We start from the raw sequence: 21,740 nt of genomic DNA on the forward strand, positions 1-21,740 counted from the left end.
ATAAGAACCTGGCAAGTACCCAAAAACTAAGACTACTCCATGTTACCGTAGCTAGTAATAGCAGTGGCTATTTTCTAAGTCAACTTAATTAATATCAAGTAATGGACTTCTCCAAGAACTTACACCTATACTCACTGCACTAACCACATCCTCCGGCAACAAATTCCAGAGTTTAATTGTGCGTTGAGTAAAAAAAGAACTTTCTCTGATTAGTTTTAAATGTGCCCCATGCTAACTTCATGGAGTGCCCCCTAGTCTATTATCCGAAAGAATAAATAACCGATTCACATCTACCCATTCTAGACCTCTCATGATTTTAAACACCTCTATCATATCCCCCCCTCAGCCGTCTCTTCTCCAAGCTGAAAAGTCCTAACCTCTTTAGTCTTTCCTCATAGGGGAGCTGTTCCATTCCCCTTATTTCGGCGGAGATGGACTGTGGCTCCCCTGCCTCCCGGGGGGGGCAGCCGGCAGCGAAAGTGGCCCCGCCGGCGAAGATGGATGCCTGCACGGGTGAAAGCAGCCCCTGTGCGTGCAATTTGGCCGCTCAAGACATGACGTCACATGCCGTGATGCCAAACGTCGTGACGTCACGCTTTGAGCGGCCCAATTGCATGCACAGGGGCCGCTTTCGCCCATGCAGGCATTCATCTTCGCCGGCAGCTGCCTCCGGGAGGCAGGGGAGCAGCGGTCCGTCTCCGCCGATGTCCGTCTCCGGAGGAGGGCTACAAGAAAAGTAAGTCGCTTCGTTGCTACTTTTTTTTTCGCTTTTTCCTGCTTTCGCTGCTTCGGGAAGAGGGGAGAGGACTGGGGCTGCCCCGAAGACCAGCACCCATGGACGCGGCCAGGGCAGGTGAGCGGGGCTGGGGGAAAGTTTGCCGCCTACCCTTACCCCTGTCTCTAATGCAGGGGTAAGGGTAGGCGGTAAGTTAGCAGGTTAAACGCGCGGCAAAACGGCAGGTTAAAAAAGCGATAGTCGGGGCGTGCGTTACTGTATGGGAGGGAATAGCTAATTCGATCGTTTACATCTAATATACATGCTGTGGGCGGAAGGGGTTACCCAGTGATTTAAAGAGGCGGTAAGAATGGGTTAAAGGGGATAGTGTATCACGGGTTGGACTAACGCGGCCGAAAAGTGAGTAGAAAGCGGGTTAGGAGCAGAGTAACTGTGGCCGCACTTTACTCTATTGACCTGCAAATGTTTATTAATTAAATGATAGGGCAATCATTTAATTAATAAACAGATTTTTTAAGGACTTTCGGCTATTCCTCACGGCTTTTTCAGACAGTCTTCGTCTGTTTTTTGGGTCCGTCACCATGGAGCGGTTACAGAGGCATTAGGACATTTTCCGTTTTATTCACCATTCCCTTTCTAATAATTCCCAACATTTTTTTTTTTTGTTTTGTTTTTTATTTTTACTGCCGCAGCACACTGAATCGACGATTTCAATATGTAATCCACTATGATGCCTAGATCTCTTTCTTGGGTTGTAGCACCTAATATGGAACCCAACATTGTGTAATTACAGCATGGGTTATTTTTCCCTATATGCATCACCTTGCACTTATCCACAATAAATTTCATCTGCCATTTTGATGCCCAATTTTCCAGTCTCACAAGGTCTTCCTGCAATTTATCACAATCTGCTTGTGATTTAACTACTCTGAACAATTTTGTATCATCTGCAGATTTGATTATCTCACTCGTCATATTTCTTTCCAGATCATTTATAAATATATTGAAAAGTAAGGGTCCCAATACAGATCCCTGAGGCACTCCACTGCCCACTCCCTTCCACTGAGAAAATTGTCCATTTAATCCTACTCTGTTTCCTGCCTTTTAGCCAGTTTGCAATCCACGAAAGGACATCGCCACCAATCCCATGACTTTTTACTTTTCCTAGAAGCCTCTAATGAGGAACTTTGTCAAACACCTTCTGAAAATCCAAGTATACTACATCTACCGGTTCACCTTTATCCACATGTTTATTAACTCCTTCAAAAAAGTGAAGCAGATTTGTGAGGCAAGACTTGCCTTGGGTAAAGCCATGTTGACTTTGTTCCATTAAACCATGTCTTTCTATATGTTCTGTGATTTTGATGTTTAGAACACTTTCCACTATTTTTCCTGGCACTGAAGTCAGGCTAACCGGTCTGTAGTTTCCTGATCGCCCCTGGGGCCCTTTTTAAATATTGGGTTACATTAGCTATCCTCCAGTCTTCAGGTACAATGGATGATTTTAATGATAGGTTACAAATTTTTACTAATAGGTCTGAAATTTCATTTTTTAGTTCCTTCAGAACTCTGGGGTGTATATCATCTGGTCCAGGTGATTTACTACTCTTCAGTTTGTCAATCAGGTCTACCACATCTTCTAGGTTCACCGTGATTTGATTCAGTCCATCTGAATCATTGCCCATTAAAACCTTCTCCAGTAAGGGTACCTCCCCAACATCCTCTTCAGTAAACACCGAAGCAAAAATCATTTAATCTTTCCACGATGGCCTTATCTTCTCTAAGTGCCCCTTTAACCCTCCATGAATTTAGCATGTGGCACATTTAAAACTAATCAGAGAAAGTTCTTTTTTACTCAACGCACAATTAAACTCTGGAATTTGTTGCCAGAGGATGTGGTTAGTGCAGTTAGTATAGCTGTGTTTAAAAAAGGATTGGATAAGTTCTTGGAGGAGAAGTCCATTACCAGCTATTAAGTTGATTTAGAAAATAGCCACTGCTATTACTAGCAACAGTAGCATGGAATAGACTTAGTTTTTGGGTACTTGCCAGGTTCTTACGGCCTGGATTGGCCACTGTTGGAAACAGGATGCTGGGCTTGATGGACCTTTGGTCTGACCTAGTATGGCATGTTCTTATGTTCTTCACTTGACTCCTGAAACAGGCAACCCCTTTATTCAATCCATCCTGCAAAAATTCCAAAATCGAACAAGAACCACCCCTCAAACACTCAAACCCACACATAGGGCTAAAGAAGTGAAGAACTTTCTCTCTCATAGAAAGGTAGCAATCACCACAATAGAATATCCATGCTTCAGCAACAGAGCCCTCTCAAGGGCCAAATCGCAAGACAAAATTGATTTGGATTTTCATGAAGAACAGACCCCTGCTGCAGTATATCCCTGTGTGCTGGAAACCAAAGGAAGTAGTCCACCAGGAGTCTTTGCAGATCTTATTACCATGGACTCCTGGGCCAATCTGGTGCCACCAAAAGCACCATCCCCCTGTGACTCTCGATCTTCTGAATCATCCTGCCCAACATGGGCCATGGGGGGGTGGGGTGGTAGGAAGGTGGCGGGGGGAAGGCATACAGCAGCTTGCCCTCCAGCCACACCTGCGCAAGGGCATCAATGCCCAGGGACTTTGGATCTCTCCCGAGACTGAAGAAACGCAGAATATTTGCAGTGCAAGGAGTTGCCAGCAGGTCCAGAAATGGAACGCCCCAGAGATCCACTATCAGTTGAAAAGCCTCATCCAACAATTCCTATTCTCCTGGGTCCGGACAGTCTGCTGAGAAAGTCTGCTCTTACATTGTCTTTTCCTGCTATATGCAAGGCTGAGATCTCCTGAAGATGCAGTTCTACCCATTCCATAAGCTGGGCTATTTCCTGCAACACTTGCTGGCCTTGGTTCCTCCCTGCTGACGGATATAAGCTACTGTAGTTGCATTGTCAGACATTCAGTCCACTTGACTCTGCAATCTGTCACCAAACAACAAGCATGCCAACTGGACCCCACAGGCTTCCAGCAGATTGATACTCCAGAGAGACTTCTACACTCCAGCACCCTTGCGCTGTCAGCTCCTGACAGCATGCCCCCCAACCCTGTAGGCTCACATCTGCCTCAGTATCAGCCAGTCCAGTTAGCTTAGGGAAACCCCATTTCTCAGATGATCAGCCTTTAACCACCACTGCAGGTGAGTGCAGACCTTTATTGGCAGGTGAAGCTGAATCAAACAGACCTGAGTATGTGGACTCCAACGAGACAGCAGAGAGCACTGAAGAGGATGCATATGCGTCCTCACCCACAGCACCACTTCCAGGGTTGCCACCAATCCAAGCACTTATATAGGACCACACTATAAGGCATATTGTGGTCATCTACAGACCCATCTGCGCCATCAATTTCTGAATACGACCCTCCGGCAGGAACAACTTGCCCTACTCCATGTCGAATCGAACACAGAGATACCCTAGCGACTGACATGGATGAAGACTGTTCTTGGCCAGGTTCACCGCCCAACCAAGCTCTTGCAACAAGGAGATCACCTTGCACGACACCAAGAGGCTCTCTTCCAGAGTCCTGGCCTGAATTAGCCAGTCATCCAAGTACGGGTGGACCAGAATTCCATCCTCACAACTCTGACGCCACTACCACAACCTTGGAAAATGGTGGCCAGACCAAAAGGTAGCATTCAAAACTGACGACATTCCAAAACCGCAGAAAATGTTGATGCTCTAGCCAGATGGGAATATGCAGGTACGTCTCAGACAGATCCAAGGACATCAGAAACTCTCCTGACGGCACGACCATTATCACTGAGTGCAAGGTTTCCATGCAAAAATGAGTCACCCGCAAATGACAGTTGACTCCTTTGAGATCCAGGATGGGATGAAAAGAGCCCTCCTTCTCGGGAACAACAAAATAAATGGAATATCGGCCTGTATTTTCTTGACACATGGGCACTGAATCCACAGCCCTCAGACCTAGGAGCCTTAACAATGTACACTCCACTGCCTGCCTCTTCAGTGGGGAGTGGCAGGGAACCACCATGAACATGTCCCAAGGAACACTGCGAAACTCCAGCATATATCTATCTTGAATCACCTTCAGGACCTACTGGTCTGATGTGATTTCGACGCACCTCTGATAAAAGAGAGAGCGGTGACCTCCTAGCTCCTGTTCCCGGGGGTGGGTCGGCATACCTTCATTGGGAGGCTCAGGGGGGTGTTACTACCTGAGCCTGCGCCCGTCTGGGCTGTTTGAGATGAAAGGACCTACCAAAAGGTCGAGTCCTCTGAAAGGCTGCTAATCTGTAGGGTCAAAAATGTTTTGATCCCCTAGCACGACTTCTCATGCTAAAGGATGGCTGCATCTGCTTCTTATCCTCTGGTAACAGAGGAACCGGGAAATCACCCCACTTATTGGCCATTTTCTCGAACTTGCTCCCAAACACGAGTGAGCCTTTAAAGGTTAACTTCGTAAAGTTAGATTTGGAGATTGTATCGGCCGACCAATTTCTCAGCCATAACTGACACCTGGCCGCTATTACCAAAGCCACCCCTCTGGCTGAGGTGCAGACCAAATTGCAGCCCGCATCTGCTGGCTCCATCACCGCCCTGGAATTCACACCAGATTTATAGACTTCCTGAGAGAGAAGTAAACAAGAGTGAGCCACCAGGGAACAACAAGAAGCTATCTGCAAAACGTCATTGCTGATGCTTCAAATGTTTGCTTAAGGATGGCTCAATTCTCCTATCATGTGCATCCTTCAAGGCCACTCCTCCCTCTACTGCAGTGGTTCTCAAATGTTTTGCTATTGGGACACACCAGACAGATGGTTCTCACATGTGACACACTGTACACATGACTGTCACGGGGCTAAAAATAAACATTCACTCTATATCCACAGGAATCCCCTGACCCCAACAATGGGTGCACAACAGAACTAGGACATTCCCTGTACAACTCACCATACAAAAAAAATATATTTTAGTGTCACCTTAGTAACACAAACTTTCCCTACTACCAGGCACAATAGCCTTTATTAAGAAACGACAGCAGTCCACCACTAAATGTATGGCCCATTGAGAAAACATAACAAATATGACTGATACAAATGCCTCATGCTAGTAAAATACCTCACCTCAGTCATACACACAAAAGTTTCACCAAATACAGAAAGACCACAAATTAGAAACATGGACACAAACTGGAATGGAAACCCAAAAAAGCCTCTCTGCATACAGTGCAAACCAGGAAAAATGGAAACAGAAATATAGCACCTACCAGGATCTTCAATAATGCACACAACCCAATCGAACAAAGTTACACTTGTATTATGGAACACTCATACAACCACCACCCAACCTATGACATGGCAATACTACAAATATTAAACCAGGCCCTAAACAGTGCACTTAATAGGAAAACAGAACAAGCCAAGCTGCTATAGATCCCTACACAGAAACTACACGCCTGCAGAATACCCTTACCTGGATCACACAAGCGGAACACAGACAGACTTTCAATAAAGAAACCATAAAGCTAATGTTTTTGTTTTTCCATTGTTGCACTGCATACAGAGTTTGGCTTCTTGCACTTTCCAGTTCAGTTTTTGTCTGCGCATTTCTGTTTATACATTCCTCAAAAGCTATAAAATAATAATTGTAAAACTATACTAATAAAGAGAATACATGTTTCAAAACAACTGAATAGAATAATATCCAATAACTCATAAAAATTAGAAAGTCTCCGAACACCAATAAAATATTTCAAAACAGGAATCAGGTGTATAGGAGAGGTGGCTGTCAGGCCGGTTGGGAAAACAGATGTTCAATCTACTAGCGTTCGTTTTCTCCTGCTACCAGCATCTACACGCACAAGATACATGGCCTGGACTGTGTATGCTGCGTGTGTATTGGACATCCAAAATTTTTTTTCAATTTTTTTTTTTGTTTTTTAAATACTGCTTTATTTGGTTCCTCCTACATAGTATCACTATAATACTATCAGGAGGAATCTCAGAAAGCAGACTTTCTTTTTTTCCAATACGCCCTTGAGCATAGCATTCCTTTACACCAGCCCCGGGGCACATTCAGGCAGATTCAGTAAAGTCCACGGGAGAGTGTGCGCGCGATACAGTATTTAAATGAGGCCCGGCGGTAGAAATGGGCAAAAGGAGGCGCTAGGGACACTAGCGCGTCCCTAGCGCCTCCTTTTTGACAGGAGCAGCGGCTGTCAGCGGGTTTGACAGCAGACGCTCAATTTTGCCGGCGTCGGTTCTCGAGCCTGCTGACAACCATGGGCTCGGAAACCGGACGCCGGCAAAATTGAGCGTCCTGTTTTACTCTTTGGGGCCTCCGACTTAATATCTCCATGATATTAAGTCGGAGGGTGCACAGAAAAGCAGTTTTTACTGCTTTTCTGTGCACTTTCCCGGTGCCGGAAGAAATTAGCGCCTACCTTTGGGTAGGCGCTAATTTCTGAAAGTAAAATGTGCGGCTTGGCTGTACATTTTACTTTCTGAATCGCGCGTGAATACCTAATAGGACCATCAACATGCATTTGCATGTTGAGGGTGCTATTAGGTTCGGCGGGTTGGACGCGCGTTTTCCGCCCCTTACTGAATAAGGCGCACTGTACTGTATCGGCCTGATTGTAAGGGTGCATTGGCAGTGTGGAAAATTTACTGAATTATGGGATTTAGCTAATAGCCTCATCTACATGGATTTCCATGTGATGAGCGCTGTTAGCTATGCAGAGATTTGGATGCGCATTTTGGACGTGCTAATCCCCTTATTGGATTGGAGGTTATGGACGCGTGTCCAAAATGCACGTCCAATTGCATGTTAAGCCATACGCAGTGGCTAGTGCATTGTATTGAAGCGGCCCCTATGAAAGAGGATGAGAAAGGGAACAGAGAAACTAGGTGAAGTCCTGTCAGCTGCACTGCTGCTGCTAGTACGGAGTGTGCTCATGTCTTCATATCTGGCCCCTCCCCAGCACACTGGGTCCTGGCCCCAACCTAACTTCCTTCCACTCTGCTCTCCTCCCCCTTGTGTTTCACTTCCTTGTCTACAAAGGAAGCCCTGCGTAATAGTGACATGAAAAGAAAGAAAAACTGTGGCAATTAAACAAATATTTTAAAAAATCCCTGTTATTCCTGAAGACAGATTAGAGTTTAAAATGTTTGAAAGTATCTCTTGCTTAGCCACTTTTACCACTATGAATCAGTCAATCAGGCTGAACCTCATTAAAACCCCATGCAAAGATCATATTGCCTCATGATTAAAAAATAAATAAAAAATGGGCGTGGCCTTTTGATTAAAAAGTTAAATACACAAATTATGCAAGATGAAAAATGTATAGGATTGGATCTGTACAATTTACAAGAGGTACTAAAAGATATAATCAAGTACTATGAACTGACCCTATTAAATACAAGTAGGATCCTTAATGATACATAATATTTTCTCAGCTTGCAACAAGCTGCATTTTTACCTTCATTAAGGGGTTCTGATGCTTCTGTTTCCATTTTCGTTTCAGATTTTAATGTGGCAGCTAGATCTTCAAAGGTCTTGGAATCTGGGCTATTCTGTTGCATCTCACACAAATACACATCAATTGGTCCCTTTGTGCTCTTTATATGTATTCTTATGCAATCCTGTAAAATTCCAAAACATACATCCTCTTAAAAATAATACATATATTAAATAGCTATGCTTATTTATACAAAGTCTCTATTCAAAACTTCTTCACAATTAGATACACAGATGGGTAGTTTGCTTCTTTCTGAGGCTAAATTTCCCCGAAATTTTTAAAATCCTCAATGAGAAAATGAACAGAAAGGGATAAATCAAAACTGTGCACTTAAGAGTGAATTTTCAAAGACAAGGGTGCATAAACATTAGCATATACATGCATACATAGCATCTACTTGCATACATGCTATTTTTATAAACCTCAAACATTTTCACTTTTGCACACACATAGGGGGGGGGGCAGTCTAGGGCGGGGCCAATATTTATGCTTGTAAGTTGCTTTTTTTTTTTTATAAGACAGCTGCACACATAGGTTTGCCAACTTACTCGAATAATTTTACAACTGCTAATTATCTTGTGTTAAGTGATATTAAACGCATTTGTGTCCTGTTGGCCAGGTGGGAGATCTGAAGAACCAGGATTGGGTGAACTGGTGAAGTAATTGGGAAAAACTGGTAATTTCACTTACACTCCTATGTTTTAAAATATACTGACTAATGCAAACCCCACTTTATTTTCCTGCATAAAATATATGCACATATTTTTTTTAAATAGATTAAAAAAGTAGATGTGCTTAATGTATTGAAATACTTGTTTTCAATACTGCATATACTCACACGTGTGTAAAAATATGCATATTTTATGATGCACATGGATTATAAAATACTATGGTAAAACTAAGCATGGCCAAATATATGCATATATGCCACCATGCGCATTTGTTTGAAAGTTATCTTCCCTGGTGCAAACTGTGTGGGTACATTTTACCCATGGGGTTTGCCCCATAAATCAAAGCTAGAGTACCCAGGTACCTTTGCTTTGATTAATGCCTAATAAAATTACCACCCACAGAATTCTGTTCCTACTTTGTCTGCAGATAACTTTTCTGCTCAAAATTAATGTATCGTTCAATCCTGGCATCCTGTCCCTGACTCCAGCACTACTTCTGCAATCCGCAGGTAAAATTGTGTGTATTACTTAATCCCTGACACTCTTTGCCAGTTCACAGGCAAGAAGTAAGGTAAAATTATACTTATCTGATAATTTACTTTCCTCGAATACTGCTAGACCCGTCATTATAATTGGGATTTCCCTCCTCCACAGCTGAGACAGAGGACACAACTTTTTCATGACCTCACCTAGGGCTATAAAGAAAGGTGTGGCCTTCGTCAAAACCAGTAGCCTACTGCCAAAGCATTGAAACTATTAGAAATCCCCTTTATACCCTTTTCTTGAACATCTACTATGGGGTACTGGGACCAGTTCTGAGCAAGAAAATTTCAGATGAGGGCAGGACAGACAGCAGAAGGAGGGCACTGTCAGTCATGCCTCACTTGATGCCCTTAGTTTTTTGTTTTTTTTTTAATTTAGATTTTTATATTCCACTTTTCACACTTATCAGCACTTCAAAGCGGATTACATTCATGTACTGTACGAATTTCCTCATCTCCACAGGACTTACAGTAAAAGTTTGTACCCGAGGCAATGGAGGGTAAATTGACTTGCCCAAGGTCACAAGGAGCAACAGTGGGACTTGAACCCTGGTCTCCTGGTTCATAGACCACTGCTCTAACCACTAGGCTACTCTTCCACTCCCTGACCCGCCTCATCCATGTCTTCCTGGGTGGGATATGAAAAGATGGGTGTTATCACCATTGTGTGCTGACTGCAATGAGTGATCCCTTCATTTTGTAATACAATCCTTCATTTTGTGATCTAATTTTACCTTCTTTATCCTGCTAGACCAGTCATTACAATTGGGATATATCAAATTTTCCCCTTGTTGGGATGGAGAAAGACAGGGCTGACTTATTAATCCTGGCTTGAAAGCAGTGACCGATTCAGAATGTGAGACCAATTTCTAATGTTCAAGGTGGTACACAGATGACCATGCTGTTGCCTTATCAGTTTCTTCTGATGAGGCTGAGGTGCCTCTACTCAGGATGAGGCTTGTGCCCTTATAGAGTGAGCCCAGAGCCCTACTGGGACCTGCAATCCTAATGATAGCTGAGCCAATGCTATAGCCTCCTTGATCCCTCTGGTATGGTGGCCCTAGAGGCCATCTATCCTAGCTTGGGCACCAAGTATCAAGAACAGCTTGGCTGTTCTTCTATATTAGGTATGTCAAAAGAATCCTATGGATTAGTTCGTTCTTGGATGAGAAGACCATTACCTGCTATTAAGTTCACTTAGAGAATAGCCACTGCCATTAGCAATGGTAACATGGAATAGACTTAGTTTTTGGGTACTTGCCAGGTTCTTATGGCCTGGATTGGCCACTGTTGGAAACAGGATGCTGGGCTTGATGGACCCTTGGGTCTGACCCAGTATGGCATTTTCTTATGTTCTTATTTAATAAACCCGGGTTTTAAATTTTCTGTCAGCAACTGCTGCTGTGTTCTGGAAGAGCCTCTGCTTTCCACAGAAAGATTACCCTAGCTTGGGTAGACAGACGAAACCAGACCTTGAAACATTCCTGGATAAGGATCTCTGCAGAACTGAGCCTGCTGCTTGGAGTCTTAGCCAAGCAAATTCCTTTGTCCATTCCCAGAATGGTCCTTCATGGGTGGCCATTAGATGGTTTAAGGGGCTGCTTGCCAGAGTACTTTATTATTCAAATGCTATCGCACTTCGTTCCCAAGCCAGCCTGACCGAAAAAGGTGATGGGGTATTATTCTGGAGGCGTGATGACTCCCTGAGCTATCTTGGACTCTCAAACCAGATGCTGACATACGAATGTGGCGTAATGCTCTGCTTATGCTGGGCTGCTGGCAACACTACTACAACCTTGGTGAAAGTTTTGGGGCTATTACTCTGTCGACAGCACTCCTGGGAAGTGATCCTGGTTGCCCCATCCACAGAGGCTTGCCAGGCTCTGGTGATACACAAATGATAATATGATGGTAAGGTCCTGCTAAGTCCAGACATCGGGAACTCTCCTGGCCTCCCCAGAGATGTCCTCAACTGCTGCCTTCATCTAACAGTGGAGTACATGTAGGAACTGGTGACCCCCTTTATTGTGTTGTTTGACCATATCCTGTAATACAAGGGCCAGGACTATTTCTTTCTTAGGGTCTCTGAGGTAAAGAGTCCTTGAAATTATCCTCACCAGATTATACCGATCCCCTGTCCAGAATGCTAAGGCTATTGCCCTCCAAGTAGAATTCAGGCTGACTGGGTCCCCCATACTATGTGGCTCAGGCCCCGTTGCCTCCAGAATTTGAGGCTTGCAGAACTCCGGCCTAAAAAGGGCCCATTTGGTAAATATATTGTCCTTCAGTGCTGATTGCCCCCCCACCCCCCTACCACGGTGCTAGTCTTAAGCATACCTGCTGAGATCAATCATCTGCTTGGCAGATTGTTAGTGGACCAATGCAGCAAAGGATCGCATTACCTAGCATTCCTTTTTCTTTTGATATCCATTTCAGTGAGCAGCCTTGCTCTTGAGGGAGACATCTTTGATGACTTCTCAATAACACTGGTGGGAAGGGTCCCCTTCCATTGCCAAAAAGAATTTGTGGAAGTGTTATCGTTCACACCATTATCCTAGAAAAGAGGTATGCTGGTTCCTTTTCCTAGAAAAGGTATATTATATAGGAGTCATCGACCTGTAATGATAGCTCCCTCTCTTCCTCCAGAAGTCCTGGGGCTGGAGATTCCCCTTACAAGGGTTTAGGATTGGCCCTCAGCCTCTTGGCGGCTGCCTCAGTGGGGGGGGGGGCTGAGTATTTAATTATTCGAGACCCAAGAGACTAGAACATGTAGGGCCCTGTACTGCTAGGTAAGATTTGATTTGTGCCTTAACCTCTGGGGCAAGGATTCCCAGCCAGGGAATCTTATAGCCCTACTGGGCCTTCTGGGGGGAAAGAGGGGGGGGCTTTCCCTGGATATTATCCTGGAGCTGGCCCCTAGCATGTGCCTGAAGGAAAACAGATTCTCTTCTCCTGATGGTTCTGAATTGTTCCAATCCTGTGGTGTCTGCCCTGGATCAGACCAATAACTCAGCTTTCAATTGCTTTTACCTAGCTTGAGGTAACAAATGATGGCTTTCAACTTTGCCTCAAAGGAAACTTAAAGCATCTCAATGGACCTCTGCAGGGCTGGGCCCTTCTTAACTTCACAGCTGGAACCTTCACAGCTCTAGTATGTATTCCAGGTTCATTACATCACATACTGAGCCTATAATACTGCGGGACAGTGAGTTGCACATGCCACTTTAAGGGCTGCTGGGGCGGAAATTGCCAGCCACCACTGAAGGAGAAGTGACCTGCAGCCCAACAGCAACATTCTCTAACTAAAGCAAACCAACTCTTAGGCATGTCTTGCAGCTGGGATAAGCAAGTGTGTTAGCTGAGGTGAGCTGGCTACATTCTGATTTGGGTGTATCATTTTCTTTTAGGTTAGTTGTAAATAATTTTAAGTAGTGTACCAGTGTGCTTGCTGTTCCCTTCATATGGAGCTATTTCAATTACACTGAGCTCATATATATTTCTTGCTTTAGCTAACTAAGCCTCAGCTGCTAAACAAAGAATGTGATCAGAAAAAAAATGCACAAATGCAGCCAGAGGCAACCCATTTGGGTCTTTTCCACACTTCTTTACCTCATGCAGAAGGGTCATTCTGTAGCCCCTTAGGATATTGAGCTGTATTGCTGCGGGCTAAAAGATTTCTAAGCTCTGAGATATAACCATGCTCTGCTAATCATCAATAAATTAATTAGTGCACTGCAAAGTGTTTGATGTCTTAAACATACTACTGGGGATTATTTTATTTAAAATGTTACCTGCCCTATCTTCGTTCAGGGTGGGGTTAGCCCTTGAACTGCAGGAACTACATTTCTACCTTTGCACTTCCTGAAATTGGCAACTTTCAGAAAGGGAAGCAAACTACTGGCCCTTTGTGTAAACAAGATTACAGCTATTATACTGTCGTGCCCCAGAGCCAACCGGAACCCCGCATCATTGGGAGTTGGGCTTCTCTTCCCCTGAACTAAATAGGCACTCTTGTTGCTCTCTCATCTGTGGGCAACCACAAAACATCAGATAGTCTGGCTTTTCTTTTGTTTCTCACCTCCTCCCAAGAGCCCCCACCTGTTGACGAGAGACAGAGACAGAGAGAGACAGAGAGAGACAGAGACAGAGAGAGACAGAGAGAGAGACAGAGAGAGAGACAGACAGAGAGACAGACAGAGAGACAGACAGAGAGACAGACAGAGAGACAGACAGAGACAGACAGACAGACAGAGACAGACAGAGACAGACAGACAGAGAGACAGAGAGACAGAGAGACAGAGATCCTTTAAAACAAAGGATTGCCAGGTTCCTGCACTCAGGAACTGCTCTCCAGAGGCTTCACAGATCTGCTTGGAGACCTGGGTTAGCCCTTACTCTCTAACGGCTCCATAGATCCGATAGGGTACTAGGATTAACTTTCAGGGATTCAACCAGAGTAGGTCCTGGGAGAAAACCCTGCTGGGGGAAAAAAAACAAACAAAAAAAAGCAACCCTTTATGGTTGTCTGTTGCAGGAGCAATACTGCTTCTCCATCTTTTACAGGGAGCCTGCCAGCCTACCACCTGCTTGCTTCATAGCCAAAGCTTTTAACCTTTAAGAGGAGCATGCGGGCTAACCTGCTTACTTCATAATCAGTTACATCACCAAAAAGAGAACTCAAAAACTTTCTTAATTTTATCAACATTCAATTTCCCATATTTATTCATGAAATATACACTTCTTAAAAGATCCTATCTAGACAATAATTACTCTCTAGCACACTCATCCTTCCATACATCTATCATACACACATATAAAAATATATTATAATGTGAAATTCCATCACCACAAATTTGATTTCAATTCAGATAACAATGTAAAATAAATTTTACAATATTATATAAATTTAATTTTTAATATATGTTATACAACATTGCATTTATTTGGATATCTATGACTTCGTCTACTTATGTCACCGCATCTAGACTTCTCTTTGAGTTCTCTCAATCAAACAGCGACATTATGGAAGAAAGCAAATGTTGCTTACCTGATGTAACAGGTGTTCTCACAGGACAGCAGGATGTTAGTCCTCACAAATGGGTGACATCGAGGATGGAGCCCAACCACGGAAAACTTCTGTCAAAGTTTCAGGAACTTTGACTGGCCCCTACTGGGCATGCCCAGCACGGCACTAACCCTGCAGCCAGCAGGGGTCTCCCTTCAGTCTTGTTTCAAAGCTACAGGCAGTGCCGAAAAATAAAAGAAAAACGAACCCAACACCGCGGGGTGGCGGGCGGGTTTCGTGAGGACTAACATCCTGCTGTCCTGTGAGAACACCTGTTACATCAGGTAAGCAACATTTGCTTTCTCACAGGACAAGCAGGATGGTTGTCCTCACAAATGGGTGAGTACCGAGCTGAGGATGTCCTGACTTACACCAAATGTACCCAAGGGCGTGCAACAGGCACAACAACTGGGGTGGAATGGTGTTGGTACATCATGTTGGAAAAAGGTTACGCAAGACAGATTGGCCGAAGATGGAATCCTGTCTTCCAGCTTTGTCCAAACAATAGTGGGCTGCAAATGTATGGAGTGAACTCCAGGTGGCAGCCTTGCAGATGTCAGGAAGCGGCACCGATCGAAGGTGTGCTACTGAAGTCGCCATGGCCCTCACAGAGTGTGCTTTGACACGGTCTTGGAAAGGAATGCCAGCTTGCTGATAGCAAAAGGAAATGCAGTCCGCCAACCAGGAGGAAAGAGCCTGCTTACCCACAGGTTGTCCCAACTTGTTAGGATGGAAAGAGACAAATAATTGAGTGCTCTTCCTGTGAGAAACTGTACGGTCTAGATAAAAAGCTAGAGCTCGTTTACAGTCTAGGGCAGGGGTCGGGAACCCATGGCTCGCGAGCCAAATATGGCTCTTTTGAGGGCTGCATCTGGCTCGCAGACACGTGTCGCCATACTTCGCGGTTCCCCGCTGACCCAGCTGCTCCCCGGTCCTCCGCCGCCCGGGCTTAAAATGCTGTCAGCCCGGGCGGAACGCGGCAGGACAGCTGGAGTCAGCGGCACCGGCGTGCTCTCTTCTCCTCCCCCCCCCCCCCCCGCGGCCCGGAAGAGGAAGTGGAGAGCATCGGGTGCCTGCGCGGGAAGAAGAGACCACACTAGCGTGGTCTCTTCTTCCGCGCAGGCACCCGATGCTCACCACTTCCTCTTCCGGGCCGCGGGGGGGAGGAGAAGAGAGCACGCCGACTGGAGTCATCCGGGTGCCTGCGCGGGAGTCATCGGGTGTCAGCCGGGTGCCAGCGCTGGAGTCATCGGGTGCCTGCGCGGGTCTTCCCGCGCAGGCACCCGATGCTCTCCACTTCCTCTTCCGGGCCGCGGGAAGAAGAGAGCACGCCGGTGCTCTCTTCTTCCCGCGGCCCGGAAGAGGAAGTGGAGAGCATCGGGTGCCTGCGCGGGAAGAAGACTGCAGCGCGGCTCGGAGGAAAATGAAAATCTTCAACCGCGGCCGATGGGACTCCGCCTTTGCCTCCGCGAGGGCTGAAAATGAAGGAGGTTAGCGTTGGGAGGTGGCTGCTGCTGCCGCGAGTTCCCGGGGGGGGGGGGGGGGGGCGGGAGAGAGTGAATGAGCGAGCAAGCATGTGTGTTTGAGATCCTGTGTGTGTGAGTGAGAGATTGCATGTATGTGAATGATTGAGAGCCTGTATATGTGAAAGAGAGTATGTCTGTGATTGAGATCCTGCCTGTAAGAGAGAGAGCATGAATGTAAGTTTACCATTGGGAACCTGTATGTGTAAGTTTGTAATTGAAAACCTGTTTGTTTGAAAGAGTATGTGTGTATGATTGAGATCCTTTGTGTGTGAGAGAGATCATGTGTATGTATGATTAAGAGCCTGTGTGTATAAGTAAGAGAGAGATCATGTGTGTCTGTGTCTGATTGACAGCTGGTTTAGGTGATGGAGCATGTGAGTATGTGATTGAGAGCCTGTGTTTAAATGAGAGAGAGAGACCATGTGTGTCCGTGTGATTGAGAGCTGATTTAGGTGAGGGAGCATGTGAGTATGTGATTGAGAGCCTGTGTTTAAATGAGAGAGAGAGACCATGTGTGTCATTGAGAGCTGATTTAGGTGAGGGAGCATGTGAGTATGTGATTGAGAGCCTGTGTGTAAATGAGAGAAAGAGAGGACATGTTTGTAAGCATGTGAATGAGAGTCTGTGTGTGAGAGAAAAAGACAGCATGTATTTATGTGATTGAAAGCCTATGTGTGTGTAAGCGTGAAAAGATAGACAGCATGTGTGTAAATGTGTAATTAAGAGCCTATATAAGTGAGAGAGAAAAAACATTTGTATATGTGAGTGACTGAGAGCATGTGTGTATAGGTGTGTCATTGAGAGCCAGTGTGAGAGAGAGCGCTGGTATGTGACTGAGAGAGGAGAAAGTTCCAAGCAAACCACCCCACCTCCTGCTAATTCAGAACAATCTCAGGACACCTGGATATCAAACGTTCCCAGGTATGCAGAGCAAAAAAATTTTTGTATCCTTATTATTTTTCATTACTGGATCTTTGTGTCTGCTATTTTGAAATATTTTGTTGGTATCTGGAAATGTTTTATATGAGTTTTTAATTATTGGATATTCCACTCATCAGCTGTTTCGAAATATGTTCTTTTTGTTAGTACAGTTTTACTGCTGATGATTTTATATTTCTTGATTTGTTTTATAAGGATGTGTGATGTTTCTTTTTTCCTTTGTTACACTGCATACAGAGACTCTGGCTTGTTGCAGTTTCCAATTCAGTTTTTGTCTGCATGCTTCTTGTTATGCGTTTTGGTCTCTTTATTCTATGTTAGGTGAGGGACAGCACGTGATTCAGGTGAGGTTTTCTGCTGGCGTGTAGTTTCTGTGTAGGACTCTATAGCAGCCTGACTTGGTCCGTTTTCCTAATAGGAGATGTATTGGTGTCTTAAGGCCTGGTGTAATATTTTCAGAGACTTATTGTACTTTAAAAGTGTGATCTTACATAAAATGCACACATTTACTTGTATTTAGTTTTAAACATATTGTATGGCTCTCATGGAATTACATTTTAAAATATGTGGCGTTTATGGCTCTCTCAGCCAAAAAGGTTCCTGACCCCTGGTCTAGGGTATGCAGAGTCTGTTCCCCGGAGTTGGAGTGGGGCCTGGGAAAAAAGATAGGTAGTATGATGGATTGATTGATGTGAAACTCCGAAACTACCTTAGGTAAAAATTTAGGGTGAGTGCGGAGTACCGCCCGGTCCTGCAGGAGTTTAGTGTAAGGCGGATAGGTGACTAGGGCCTGTAATTCACTAACCCTGCGAGCGGTAGTGATAGCCAAAAGGAATAACACTTTCCATGTGAGATATTTTAGGTCACAGGAGTGGAGAGGTTCGAAAGGTGGCTTCATAAGTCGACCAAGAACCAGATTAAGGTCCCAAGATGGGGCCGGAGGACGTAAAGGTGGCTTCAAATGGAGCAAGCCTTTAAGAAAGCGTGTTACCAGGGGTTGTACTGATATAGGAACACCCCCTATACCTGTATGGAAGGCGGTTACCGCACTGACATGCATTCTTATGGAAGAGGTCTTTAGGCCTGATTCCGATAGATGCCATAAATAGTCCAAGAATCTAGAGATTGGACAGGAAAGGGGATAAAGGGCCTGAGAAGTGCACCATGATGTGTACCTTTTCCATTTGTAGGAGTACGATTTTCTTGTGGAAGGCTTTCGTGAAGCTATCAGGACACGAGAAACTGAATCTGAAAGGTTAAATGGCTGAAGGACTAACCTTTCAACATCCATGCCGTCAGGGACAAGGCTTGGAGGTTGGGATGGAGGAGGCATCCGTCGTTTTGAGTGAGCAGATGCGGGTCCTGTCCCAGAGGAATGTGCCTGCGGATGGAGAGATCCTGGAGTATGGGAAACCACACTTGGCGGGGCCAGTGCGGTGCTATCAGGATCATAGTTCCCTTGTCCTGACGCAGCTTCACGAGAGTCTTTGACACAAGAGGAAGTGGAGGGAATGCATAGAGCAGACCGGTTGTCCACTTGAGGGAGAATGCATCTCTCGGGCGAGAGTGCTGGCTCCGAATGAGAGAGCAATAATTGTCCACTTTGTGGTTCTGAGGGGACGCAAAGAGGTCTATGTGGGGAGAACCCCACTTGTGAAACAGAGAGGTCGCTACCAGAGGATTGAGTGACCACTCGTGTGGTTGGAAGACACGGCTTAGCTGGTCTGCCAATACATTGTCTACTCCCGGCAGGTAGGTGGCCCTGAGGTACATGGAGTGGGAGAGGGCTTCTGCCCAAATCTGCGCAGCTTCCTGACACAAAAGGAAGGAGCCTGTGCCTCCCTGCTTGTTTATGTACCACATGGCCACCTGGTTGTCTGTCTGAATTAAGATTGCATGGTTTGACAGGCAAGTTTGAAAAGTCCTGAGAGCATAGCGAATGGCTCGTAGCTCCAGGAAATTGATCTGGTGTTTGGCTTCCTCTAGTGACCAGAGTCCTTGAGTTTGTAGGTTGGTTACATGGGCTCCCCAACCGATGTTGGAAGCGTCGGTGGTGAGAATTAATTGAGGATCTGGTGGGTGAAAAGGCAAGCCCTGTAGGAGGTTGCGCTGATTCGCCCACCAGGCAAGAGATAGACGGAGCATGTTTGTGATGCGAACAATGGAGGACAGAGGCTGAACAGCTTGTGTCCATTGTGATCGTAGAGTCCATTGTGTGACTCATGGCCAGGCGAGCCATGGGAGTCACATGAACTGAGGAAGCCATGTGTCCCAGTAGAACAAGGAATTGGCGAGCTGTTGCTGTGTGTTGAGACTGCAGCTGGCAAGCTAGGGACATAAGGGCTTGAGCTCGTTGATGAGGAAGGAAGGCTTTTGCCTGTAAGGTGTCCAAGTCTGCCCCAATGAAGGATAAGATTTGAGATGGGACTAAGTAGGATTTCTCGTAATTGACAAGAAACCCTAGAGATAGCAAAGTTTGAATGGTTAGGGTTAGGGAGGACCGAGCAATCTGCTGGGTTGGGGCCCTGACTAACCAATCGTCCAGGTAGGGGTAGACGTGGACACCTTCCTTCCTGAGGAACGCTGCAACCACCACGAGGCATTTGGTGAAGACTCGTGGCGCGGATGCCAGGCCGAAAGGTAGCACTCGATATTGGTAGTGATTTCGGCCTACTAGAAAACGCAGGTATTTGCGATGAGATTGCGTGATTGCAATATGGGTATATGCGTCTTTGAGGTCTAGAGAGCATAGCCAATCCCCTCTCTGCAGCAGAGGAAGAAGCGAGCCTAGTGTTACCATCTTGAATTTCTCCTTGCAAAGGTACTTGTTGAGGGCCCGGAGGTCGAGGATCGGACGAAGTCCCCCCGACTTCTTTGGGATCAGGAAGTACCTGGAATAGAACCCCAGTCCTTGTTGTAAGAGAGGAACGGGTTCTATAGCGTGTGACTGTAGGAGAAGAGAAACTTCCTGCTCTAAAAGAACAGAATGATCTGTGTGACTCCACGCCTGTAGAGGTGGGGAGTCGGAAGGAAGAGTCAGGAAGTTGAGATGGTAACCCCGTGCAATTATTGCTAACACCCACTGATCGGTGGTGATGTAATGCCACCTTTCCAGAAAGTGGCACAAACGACCTCCCACTGGAATGGCTGGAAGAGGGGTTTGGGAAGTGCTCTCCAGGCAAACGTCAAAAACCAGCAGCAGGGCCAGGTTGTGGAGCTGCTGCAGGCTTTGGTTTACGAGTCTGGCGAGGTTGAGTCTTGTGATAAGATCTCGCTGGCCTAGCCTTAGCTGATGGGGGATAATACTTTCGCTGCCTGAAGAAAGACTTTTTGGAGTCTTTCCTATATGGCTGTTTGGGAGGCAAGTCAGGAGGGATAGATGTCTTAGTGTCTCATGATGATCCTTTAGTTCAGCAACGATTTGCTGAATCTGCTCACCAAAGAGATTATCCCCTAGACAGGGTAAGTCAGAAAGTCTGTCTTGAGCCTCTGGTCGTAGGTCAGATGACTTAAGCCAAGCCCAGCGTCTAGCGGAGATGGCTGTAGCAGAAAGTCTAGTGGAAGCATCAAAGACATCATAAGCGGTTCTTATTTCATGCTTCCCAGCTTCAAATTCCTTATTTAGGAGAGACTGGAGCTGCGGCTGGAACTGTTCTGGTAAAGCATCTGAGTACTCCTGCATCTGCTTTAGAATGACTCTATTGTATTGAGTCATATATAGCTGATAAGAAGCTATTCTAGAAATCAGCATAGCTCCTTGGTACACTTTCCGTCCTATACTATCGAGGAATTTATTTTCCTTGGTAGGAGGTATGGAAGAATGTGGCTTTAAGCGTTTAGCTTTCTTTTGGGCTGATTCTACCACAACAGAGTGGTTTTTGAAAGCCTGGTGCTGACTGTACAAGATAGGTAGAGTCAGCTTTCTTGTTTACTGGAGGGACAGATCCAGGAGATTCCCAATTCTTTTTCAAAAGGTCTAGAAAAACCTGATGAATGGGAATAGAGGTTAAGATTTTTGGGGCATCCAGGAATTGGAGTAATTCCATCATCTGGTGCCTGTCATCTTGTTCAGATTGAAGTTGAAAAGGGACTAATTCTGACATTTCCTTCACGAAGTTTATGAAAGAGAGGTCCTCAGGGGGAGAACGCTTTCTACTCTCTGTTGGAGAGGGTGGTGAAGGCAAATCATCGGTGTCAGTAGAGGTATCATCACCCCAAGTGTCATAAGGATCACGAGGAGGCTGAATACCTGAAGGCCCCGGTTGAGGCTCCGAAAAAACCGGAGGGAATCACCGGGGGTATCGAGGAAAACCTCGATGGAATCGATGCCGGTGCCGGCATCGAAGGAATCGGTGTCGGCATCGGTATTCTCGGTGGAGCTGATGTGCGTATCGCCCCCGAGGAATGTATCGGTGGCGAGGGACGACAAGGCATCGATGGAACTACCCCCGAAGGGGGAATCCGATACGGTGTTTCTCCACCCGATGACATCGGTGACCCGGGTAATACCGTTGGAAGGGCTTTAGCAAGCGCTTCCATACGGGCGAGCAGCGGTGCCAGCGCTGCTGGAATCGGGTCGGTGACCGGTTCCACTGTCTGTGCCGGAGTCTGTGCCGAAGGCTGGAACAGTAGCATCGCCTTGTCGATGGCCTCCTGGACCAGCCGGTCCAGTTCTGCCCGGAGACCTGGGGTAACAAGACCCGGCTCGACGGGAGAGGG

General features: G+C 45.8%; 1 protein-coding gene across 1 annotated transcript in view; it reads right to left on the reverse strand.

Moving 5' to 3' along the window:
• The window catches only part of E2F6 (E2F transcription factor 6), a 101,169-nt gene that overhangs the window by 24,829 nt on the left and 54,600 nt on the right, over positions 1–21,740 (reverse strand). The window contains exon 7 of the mRNA XM_029595913.1: positions 8,240–8,402. Coding sequence (XP_029451773.1) covers positions 8,240–8,402 — 163 coding nt within the window. The remainder of the gene's footprint in view (positions 1–8,239; positions 8,403–21,740) is intronic.

The sequence above is a fragment of the Rhinatrema bivittatum genome, chromosome 3 (genome assembly GCF_901001135.1).
Source record: "Rhinatrema bivittatum chromosome 3, aRhiBiv1.1, whole genome shotgun sequence".
Classification (NCBI taxonomy): Eukaryota; Metazoa; Chordata; class Amphibia; order Gymnophiona; family Rhinatrematidae; genus Rhinatrema; species Rhinatrema bivittatum.